The 10,532-nt window shown below is 44.5% G+C and overlaps 2 protein-coding genes across 3 annotated transcripts in view; one reads left to right on the top strand and one right to left on the bottom strand.

The window, feature by feature from the left end:
* The window catches only part of SLC22A31 (solute carrier family 22 member 31), a 61,154-nt gene extending 52,571 nt beyond the window's left edge, over positions 1 to 8,583 (top strand). Inside the window, exons 2-9 of the mRNA XM_069738948.1 lie at positions 2 to 105; positions 1,120 to 1,274; positions 2,179 to 2,347; positions 2,640 to 2,785; positions 2,951 to 3,059; positions 3,938 to 4,146; positions 4,241 to 4,352; positions 6,608 to 8,583. Coding sequence (XP_069595049.1) covers positions 2 to 105; positions 1,120 to 1,274; positions 2,179 to 2,347; positions 2,640 to 2,785; positions 2,951 to 3,059; positions 3,938 to 4,146; positions 4,241 to 4,352; positions 6,608 to 6,989 — 1,386 coding nt within the window. The 3' untranslated portion in view covers positions 6,990 to 8,583. The remainder of the gene's footprint in view (position 1; positions 106 to 1,119; positions 1,275 to 2,178; positions 2,348 to 2,639; positions 2,786 to 2,950; positions 3,060 to 3,937; positions 4,147 to 4,240; positions 4,353 to 6,607) is intronic.
* Positions 7,021 to 10,532, bottom strand: part of CDH15 (cadherin 15) — a 45,709-nt gene continuing 42,197 nt past the window's right edge. For both annotated transcript variants that reach the window (XM_069738945.1, XM_069738946.1), the window contains 3 exons: positions 8,581 to 8,717; positions 7,822 to 7,986; positions 7,021 to 7,739 (listed from right to left, as the gene is read on the bottom strand). In XM_069738945.1, the coding sequence (XP_069595046.1) occupies positions 7,539 to 7,739; positions 7,822 to 7,986; positions 8,581 to 8,717 (503 nt within the window). In that variant the 3' untranslated portion in view covers positions 7,021 to 7,538. The remainder of the gene's footprint in view (positions 7,740 to 7,821; positions 7,987 to 8,580; positions 8,718 to 10,532) is intronic.

Raw genomic sequence — 10,532 nt, 5'->3', positions numbered from 1 at the left:
GTGGGACCTTGTCTGTGAGAACGGATGGAAGGTGCCGCTGGAGCAGATCTGTTACCTGATTGGCTGGTTGTGGGGCTTCATCATTTTCGGATGTGTATGTGACAGGTAAGAGATGAAACGAATGATACAGCTATCGCTATCTGGACTGATTGGGGGCAATTCGCCCCATAACTATAGCATTGGCCCACACAGCATGGAAATGACCTACCTGACCCCAACTCGTTGAGTCGGACATGGACTTACAGGGAAGCTGCCTTAATGGCAGTCGAGAGCTAGATTTCTTTTTCCCATGGAGCATTGCCTGTCCTATGTCTCACTAGCGATCTCCATAAATTGGATTAGTACCGCACTCCAAACATCCATAAAGTACATAGAAAATGGAGAATTGCTTAAATGGCAGCCTCCTAATGTGGTGCAGCAAGCATGGCCCCCAGGACCAAAGCCATTAGACTTCACTAGGTTTGATAATCCAAGGTGCAAAGTGACCCCTGGGATTGGGAACCCCACTGGATTGTATGGTACACCTCATTACTACTACTTTTTCTTAATTAGCACACACCCCTATTAGAGGCCTTCTGGCAAGCATGGGGAATTTTTAAGTTCCCGGTCAAAGTCCTGCCAATATTATACTGAGTAACCTTACTAGTTTTTTTAGTCTTTTTTTTCTCCACTGTGTATTTCCATTTAGGACTTTCCATATGTGGTTCCATTCTGATCAGTCTAGGGGGGGGGGGGGGGGGTAGGGTGTGTGGCCATTTTTCTGCTCCCCCCCCCCCCCCCCAGCTTTCCTCTCTGAGCCGACAGTCGATTGCTCCTAGTTCTCACTTGGGTGGCAGCTCAGGCAGATGCCGGCTCTGAGGCACGGGGAATGGTTCAGGCAGGGTTATGCACCCTAATGCATTTTTTCTTTGTGGCGCGGTTAGTCACTTTTTTTAGCGCACTCAGGTGAAAAGTATCTCTGGCTTTCAATATATAAACAAAACAGCAGAGGGAATAGTGACGTCCCTGCCATCTCCCTGCTCCCCACCAGCAGGGTACAGGCGGTTTATACATTTAGCAAAGCATCAAAGTGCATAATTGTGTTCTACTTTTATCCTTCACCGCATATGTCTATTTCAGGTTTGGACGGCGGAACGCTTTTATCAGTGCCCTGGTGATGGCGCTTCCCCTCGGGGTGGCCTTGTGCTTCTGTCCTGGGTATCTCAGCTTCCTGGCGATCAGAATAGTGTTTGGTGCGGCTCTGGCAGGAATCCTCCTGTCTTTCTACATAACAAGTGAGTGCAGTATGTGGGCCGCTCGGCGTCCGACGTCCAACACCCGCTGGTCTTGGTGTTCCTGCCCCTCCTCGCCTTGTCTCCTGTTATTTGCTTTGGGAGGTTTCTGTGTTTGCAATAACTTTGTGACCGAAATGTGAAGTGGAAGGAGAGTAAGGAGGACGGCGTCTGCACTGAGGACATGTTACATTGCAACAAATCATAGCAGTGGATAAATGCACTTTATCAATTTTTAGCTTATGAGATCTAAAAAAAAAAAAAAAACCCTCATCTACACGTCCTCTTTACATAAATTGAGTGCAGTGTCCATTCTTTGTGCAGACTTGTGCAACGTGTAAAACTTTGCCGCAACACATACTCCACGGATAAGCAGCACGGCTTCTTCTGACACTCATCCACTGTTTTCTGTGGAATTCAGATGTAATGTGTAACTATTCAGGTTTTCCAGAGTGAAGCTATATTTTAACCAGGCCAAGAATCTTAGCGACATCCTATAAAATCCGCCACTGGGAGCCTGTTGGCGAATTTCAGCCTGTAAATGGCAATTACTGGAGTCGCTGCACGGATATTTGTTGTGTAAATAAGAGCAGAACTCGTTGAGTCGGGTAAAAGCAGCCAAATCTGAAGGCAGGCACATTGCACAAAATCAGTCATTGTGTTGTCATGTTGGGCCAGTCGTCGCTTTATATCCATGGGGTTGTAAGAATCGATAATCTCCCTATTGGTCACCTGTAGGTAGATGTTTAACCGTCCTTTTGTTTTTTGCTTTCTCATTATTTTGCTTTCCTGGATGTGGCAGACTCCTAGGTGAGCATCATTGGTGACTTCTACGTGCACATTCTCTCCTCTACCTGCTCTGTGACGATTATTCTCCATAAAATGAAAGACTTTCTTGACTCCTCAGGGTTAGAGCTTTGTCCCCCCGGTCTCCGACTCATGATTACAATGATTGGAGGATTTTTCTGGTTGGGAGGTAAACTGCTGCTGCCAGGGATGGCCGTGCTGTGCTCCGACTGGAAGATCTTACAAGGGGCAATAATGGGATCATTACTGTTACTATCCGGATATTGGTGGTAAGTGATTCCTGTAGTGGGCTGGAGTAACGTCACATTTGGGTCTGCTAAGTCAGGACTCCCATTTGAAGCCTTAAAAATGGTATTGGAACCGCCCTCGAGGAACCATTAATTAAAATGAGACAATAGCTTTGTGGATACTTCTGGACTGGAGGGCAGAAAAGTGACTTGACCTGCCTATTAGTAGTGAATGGTTCTATTGGGGGTTCCGTCCAAATCCCATTTTTACGAGATTTAGTATTGCTATCAGTTCATCATTTCCCGCTTTGCTCACGTCTCCCCTTGTATTTAGCTGCCGGTTACTCTTCCCTGAATCACCCCGCTGGCTTCTGGCAACACAGCAGTTAAATCGATGCAAAGCCGAACTCGGCGTCTTCTCCAGGGCGAATGGGATTGACACAGGAGAGGATTTTGCCGGCCGGGAGACTCTATTTTCAGGTGAGCGCCTCAAACACAATTTAGCATTTAATAAGATCTAGAAAAGTAATGAATAAATAACTGAGATGACAGTTCGCCCTTAGACCTGCTGCAAATGGAATAGAATGTATAGCAATTATTAATGCTTCTCTGCTAAGTGCGTCCTTGACCTCCTCTCACTTACAGAAATAGACTCGTTTTGGGAGGGTTTTCCTCGTCCTCGGTATTACAGCTTCTGCAGTCTGTTTGGGACTCGTCTTATTTGGCGGAACGCGTTGATCCTTGGGTTTACTACGTAAGTCTCTTCCCCAGTCCTAGCGATCTACAGTTTTATTTTCTGTACAATGAATGTAAAGTGAGAGGTTGACCAGATCTACAAGTTCATAACTGGCGAGATTGGGATTCAGCGTTTTCCTTCTCACTTTCCAATGTTAAATTATGGCTGTACTTTGAGGGAGATTCATCAAAATTAGTATTAAAAAATAAGAAAAATATTTAGATTTGAGAGTCCTCGGTTGTTGATACCTTTTTAATGGCTAACTGAAAAGATGGTAATAAATTGCAAGCTTTCAAGACTGAGGTCTCTTAATCAGTAGTCCTGAGTAGTCTCGAAAGCTTGCAATTTGTTACCATCTTTTCCGTTAGCCATTAAAAGGTAGCAACCACTGAGGACTCTCAATTCTAAATACTTTTCTAAGTACTGGCTAACACGGTACCAAGATATACAACTTTCCTATATATAAAAAATTAGTATTGCCCTTTGGGTACACTCACTACTGTACTTTTCATCACTTCATGGCGTCCTCAGGAGAGGTAACCATCAAGGGTTGTTCAGAAAGTTTGGTACTTGCCGAGGAGCCATAAGCCTTCATCCCACAAATTATTACGATACGACCACTTATGGATAAATCTGTTTTCTCACATCCGACATTCACAATCTGAGTATGAGCCACATATATGACCAGTCTTCTGATCAAACTCAAGTCTCATAGGCGTACGAGTTCGGGGTCCAGAGACGTAAGGCTAGTCTGGACTTCTCAATCCGTACTTGGACCGTGAAAGTTGGATGCAGCCCGCCCAAGTTGTAGAACTTTATCTCTGCCTGGACATTTGCACAATTGCTGTACAAGTCGAGGTTTTCATCCCAATATTTATGATCTTCCCCTCACACAGGTTCATCGGCTGTGGCATCACACCGTGCTTTGCTCGAAACCTCATGGCTCTCGGTGGCTCTTTTCCTTATTTTCTCCAAGCTGGTAGCGAACTCCTTGCCTGTATTTTCCTCTGCATCACTGTGAACCACTGGGGCCGTCGTGCTGTCCTCCTCCTGTGCACCATCCTGACCGGGTTCTGCTCTCTGCTGCTCCTGGCCCTGACACAGTGTAAGACCCCCACACACGCCGTTGGTCCTACAGTAGATCCTACTCCCAATACTTTCAGTAATAACGGCCCCCTCTGCTTTTGTCTCCCATCCAGACCTCTTTACAGCAATATCCATAGCCATATCTGTGCTGGGGTCCCTCTCTGCTCATGCGGTAGTGATGCTGAGTGTCTTCTACGCCAGTGAGGTGTTGCCAACAGTAATCAGGTAAGTACAACAATCGCTTAGTTCAGGCCAGAAATTTGCTTGCAAATTCTGACACAAGTTGGACCATCTTGCTTTTTCAGCTTAGCCAAGCACCTTTCAGAAAAATCATGATCTCTCATCAGAAAAGGTGCAAAAAAGTGTCTAAAACATATAGTAAATATGATGCAAATCACAAAAGACAGTTTCTGTCATACACATCTATTTCCCCATTGTGGTTTGCAGGTGCCTTCTCCTATGGTGGGGAAAGCTCCTGGCGCACAGACTAGGCATATAGCTTAAAGGCTCCATTAGCCTGTTGGCCTTCTGCATGCTGGCAGATATCAGTGCACCGCAAAAAACAAACAAACAAAAACCATGGTACAGTTGTGGTCAGAAGTTTACATACCTGGCAGAATTTTTTGGGGCCTTTTTTTTTTTTTCTTCACTCACGGTTAGTGGTTGGGTGAAGCCATTTGTTGTCAAACTACTGTTTTCTCTTTTTAAATCCTAATGACGACCCAAATAAATACCGTAATTTCCCCCGGGATCAATAAAGTGTATCGTATCATAAAACATTCAAATGACCCTGATAAAAAGTTCACATATTCCATTTCTTAATACCATGTTTCCCCCTCTAACATCAATGACAGCTTGAAGTCTTTTCTGGTAGTTGTGAATGAGGTGCTTTATTTTCTCAGATGGTGAAGCTGCCCACTCTTCTTGGCAAAAAGCCTCCAGTTCCTGTAAATTCCTGGGCTGTCTAGCATGAACTGCGTGCTTGAGATCTCCCCAGAGTGGCTCAATGATATTGAGGTCAGGAGACTGAGATGGCCACTCCAGAACCTTCACTTTGTTCTGAAGTAGCCAATGACAGGTCGACTTGGCCTTGTTTTTTGTTTTATTGTCACTTTGAAACGTCCTAGTACATCCCATTCACCGTTTCTGGGCTGATTGCAAATTTGCTTCCAGTATTTGCTGATAACATGCCGCATTCATCTTTCCTTCAACTTTGAACAAGTTTCCTGTGCCTTTGTAGCTCACACATACCCAAAACATCCGCAATCCACCTCCGTGCTTTACAGTAGGAATGGTGTGTGTTTCATCATAGGCCTTGTTGAGCTCTCTCCAAATGTAATAATGTTTATGGTTGTGGCCAAAAAGTTAAATTTTGGTCTTGTCACTCCAAATGACCTTGTTCCAGAAGTTTTGAGGCTTGTCTTTGCTGTTTTGTATATTGTAGGAGGAGATACTTTGTGGCATTTGCACAGTAAAGGCTTTCTTCTGGCACTCGACCATGCTGCCCGTTTTTCTTCAAGTGCCTCCTTATTGTGCAACTTGAAACGGCTGCACCGCTACTTAGTCCTGTATTTCAGCTAATGTTACTTGTGGTTTTTTTTTTTTTTTTACATCGTGAACAATTTTCCTGGCAGTTCTGGATGACATTTTTGCTGGTCTACCTGACTGTTGTTTTTACAGAGCCCCTGATTTTCCATTTGTTAATCCTAGTTTGAACGCTGTTGACTGGCATTATCAATTCCTTGGATATATTTTTGTATCCCTTTCCTGTTTTGTACAGTTCAACTACCTTTTCCCATAGATTCGTTGACCATTCTCTTGCTTGCCCCATGACTCACAATCCAGAAACATCAGTGGCTGGATGAAAGATGCAAGAGTCTGTCTGGATCCCAGAAATTCACTCCGCTTTTATGCGTGCACGCACGCACACACACACACGTCACAGGTGAGGATTTTACCTTTAGTAGCCATTCAAACCCATCTGTGTCAACTTCTGTGCATGTTATCAGGCCAAAATCACCAGGGTATGTGAACTTTTGATCAGGGTCATTTGGATGTTTTAGGTTGTCATTATGATTTTAAAAAGAGAAAACAGTAGTTTGACAATAAATGGCTTCACCCAACCACTAACCATGAGTGGAGAAAAAGTTTTGGTGTGATCATTCATATTCTCTGAAAAAAGGCCAAGTAAGCAAAAATTCTGCCGGGGTATGTAAACTTTAGAGCACAACTGTATTACAAGTATCTTAAATATGGGACCCTATGGGTGACAATTGCATGATCTTTGTCTGATACCTCTGTTGAACGCATATGTCAGGATCTTTTCCTGGCTTATATGTCCATCAGAGGCCATTGATATGAACATCGCCTTACATGCTATACCTTCTCAATACTACCTCCTATGGCCAGGAGCTTATAGCCTCTAAGGTGTGTGTATTAAATCAATGTAATATTAATCCTGTTTTCCATCTTGCCTCTAGGGGTTCTGGCCTGGGCGTTATTCTGGGGCTCAGTATGTTGGGCCGAGCTTCTCTTCCAATCATCATCCTTCAGCAGAGATCTGGTTACTTCCTGCACCATGTTGTCTTATCCTCCTTCTGCATCTTATCAGTCCTGAGTCTTCTCCTACTGCCAGAAACTAAAAGGAAAGGTCTCCCGGACACGCTGAGACACGGAGAAGGCCTGCGCCGTCCTCCGCTCCTCTTACAAGCCACTCAGGACGCAGTGCCGCTGCTTTCCCATGGCAAGCCCCGTGCCGACTACAACCCGGATAACTATGCCCGGCTGGCAAGTGCTACAAAGAAAATGATTAGAACGAAGTCTAAAAATGTGCATGATAATAAAGCTCTGACCAATGATTAAACGCCAGGAATCGTTCCTTCTCACAAACTACTGCCACAAAGTGATTTTTATTACATGTATAAAATGTGGAATTATCAGGAAGTTTCCCAAAATGTAAAACCACCAACCCGTTTCCATCGAGGTGTAATGACGTCCAAGCAGCACTTCTGCTCTTCCTGCCAGGGACCCTCCATTATGTATTAGTCCTCAGCATTAATAACAGGGTCTCTCGTTTATCGGCCCCCTGATCCAAACTTTCTGCTGCAGAAAGAAGCCTAGAAATTTTGCAATCGGCCACGTCTTCTGTCCACATCACCCTACCCCTCCTGGTCCCGCTCGCTTGTCGCTCCATAAATAAGTAAACCGTTCTGTCTAACATTTACACGTGGACCATGGAGACCAACAGTATCTCAAAAATGGCACATTTCCAAACCATTAATATATACACTGGGATTGCTGTGGAAAATCTTCTTCAGTGAAGTTTCTACTTTCTGATCTCCAGACTGGTGTAATGTCTCCAGCATAGGACAGAGGATTTATAGTCTCTTCATGGAGAGCCGCCGTCATGAGTCACTGCTTACCATACATGTCTGCCAGCCGGCGGAAGCGTGGACCCCACTCCTGCAAGTGGTCATAATCTTGGTCACTGTCATCGTCGCTAGATAAGATGGAGCTCAGGGTCCCTGCCACTGACCCCTCTCCTTCATAGTCGTAAATGAGTGCGGTGTCATATGGGGGAACACTGGGGTCCGAATCTGCCGTCTGCAGTCCCTACAGATGCGATGAAGAATAGTGGTTACAGCGCAATCACAAGGCACCAGAAGGATGCAAATGATAAAACCCAACAACTCACATCTTGTATAAAGTCTGCAATCTCAGAAGGTTTGTCCGAGGGTCTTCGGGGATAGCGGGGAAGTGTCTGACTGTACGGAGCATCTCTCCGGATTGGAGGCTTGAAGCGGGGTGATGGTGGCACTGCCATGGTGGGGTTCCTGAGACTGTTCATGTCATAGGCATCCTGTGTGAGATCAGTATTGTTATAAAGTATAAACCAAGCACATAGGCAGGTGGAAAACTGAATAAACGCACCTTCTGTTTCTGCAGAATGGAGAGGGCAATTAAAAGAAACCTACTTGCAGATGCATGGTTGGGCCAGCGTGTCACATCGGCCACTAGGGTGACTAGTCCTAGAGGACCGACCCCAGTAACTTCTCCCTGCCCCCCTACAATGGCAGGTCTCACCGTATGCACGCATAGGGAGACAGTCACGAAAGGGAAGTAGGATGAGATGACGCAGCCCGGGATCCTCAGACTAGTCACACAAGCACCTGTCGTGGGGCAGCATGTATCAGCTGTCGGGTTCCCTCTGACAAAATAAGTATGGTGCTCTGATTCTAAAGAATTTGATGGGGACCGTTGCCCCAGATCTGCCTGTAACTGGCATAAGAATACTAACATTTTTGAAAATTTCCAAAGTGTTTTACGACAGATTTGATGAATCGGGGCCTTGGGGTTGTGATCTCTGCAGAAACTGAAGGTGTGATTCTTGCGTTTATGCTGTCAGTTTGGGCGGCCAGAACCCATTTAACATGTTTTTAATGCACTCCGGTACCTGGTCTTCTTCTCCACCTCCCTGCTCATTGTAATTGAAGATATTGTCCCGTATGTCGTCCTCCGATTCGCACAGTAACCCCTTCTGTGCCGTGCTACTAGCCGTGCAGCGAAACAGGAGAAGCAGCACAGCGAGGACTGCAACAAATAATGTGGGCATTAATTAGATGTATACGTTATGTATAGGTCTGATCTGGTCACGGATCTTGTGTAATGTAGCATTTGTGAACCTGTATTTAGTGAGTAAAACAAAATAAATGAGCTGGAGCACATGGGGGCTTCTCACAAAATTAGAATATCATCAAATAGTTAATTTATTTCAGTTCTTCAATACAAAAATTTAATCTCTTATATTATACATAGTCATTACAGAGTGATCTATTTGAGTGTTATATTTGTTAATGTTGATGATTATGGCTTACAGCCAATGAAAACCCAAAAGTCATTATCTTAGAATACTTTATAACATCAGCTTGAAAAATGATTTTAAAACCTGTAATGTTGGCCTACTGCAATGTATGTTCAGTAAATGCATTCAATACTTGGTCTGGGCTCCTTTTGCATCAATTAATGCATCAGTGTGGCGTGGCATGGAGGTGATCAGACTGTGGCACTGCTGAGGGGTTATGGAAGCCCAGGTTGCTTTGATGGCAGCCTTCAGCTCGTGTGCATTGTTGGGTCTGGTCTCTCATCTTCCTCTTGACAATACCCCATAGATTCTCTGAGGTTAAGGTCAGGTGAGTTTACTGCCAATCAAGCACCGTGATACTGTTTGTAAACCAGGTATTGGTACTTTTGGCAGTGTGGACAGGCGCCAAGTCCTGCTGGAGAATGACATTTCCATCTCCAAAAAGCTTGTCGGCAGAGGGAGCATGAAGTGCTCTAAAATGTCCTGGTAGACGGCTGAGCTGACTTTGGTCTTGATGAAAAACACAGTGGACCCACACCAGCAGATGGCATGGCTCCCCAAACCATCACTGATTGTGGAAACTTCACACTAGACCTCAAGCAGCTTGGATTGTGGCCTCTTCAGACTCTGGGACCTTGATTTCCAAGGTCTAGAGTGAAGTGTCCACAATCAGTGATGGTTTGGGGAGCCATGTCATCTGCTGGTGTAGGTCCACTGTGTTTTATCAAGACCAAAGTCAGCGCAGCCGTCTACCAGGAAATTTTTAGAGCACTTCATGTTTCCCTCTGCCAACAAGCTTTTTGGAGACGGAGATTTCATTTTTCAGCAGGACTTGGCACCTGTCCACACTGGCAAAAAGCACCAATACCTGGTTTACAAACACAATCACTGTGCTTCATTGGCAGCAAACTCGCCCGACCTTAACCCTATAGAGAATCTATGGAGTATTGTCATGAGGAAGATAAGAGACACCTGATCCAACAATGCAGATGAGCTGAAGGCTACTATCAAAGCAACCTGGGCTTCCATAACCCCTCAGCAGTGCCACAGGCTGATCACCCCCATGCTACGCCGCATTGATGCAAAAGCAGCCCCAACCAAGTATTAAGGACATTTATTGAACATACATTTCAGTAGGCCAACATTTCGGATTCTAAAATAATTTTTCAAGCTGATGTTATAAAGTATTCTAATTTACTGAGACAATGACTTTCGGTTTCTCATTAGCTGTAAGCCATAATCAACATTAGCAGAAATAAACACGTTAAATAGATCCCTCTGTTTGAAATGACTCTATATAATGAGTTTCACTTTTTGTATGGAAGAACTGAAATAAAGTAACGTTTTGATATTCTAAATTTGAGATGCACCTGGTAAGTGCACTGTGTAGGAGCACCTTCACGCTGCAGCCATTAACAAACATAACCTAGAATAAAAACAAAATGAGCAAATACCCTGCAGGAAGTAAACAGTGCATGTAAATACCATACAGTACTGGGTTAACACAATATTTTTTTTTTATCAAAACAATGTAAAAGCTATCC

Source organism: Ranitomeya imitator, chromosome 9, assembly GCF_032444005.1.
Source record: "Ranitomeya imitator isolate aRanImi1 chromosome 9, aRanImi1.pri, whole genome shotgun sequence".
Lineage (NCBI taxonomy): Eukaryota > Metazoa > Chordata > Amphibia > Anura > Dendrobatidae > Ranitomeya > Ranitomeya imitator.
The sequence above is the reverse complement of the archived record's forward strand: the minus strand, read 5'-3'. Positions and strand labels throughout refer to the sequence as shown.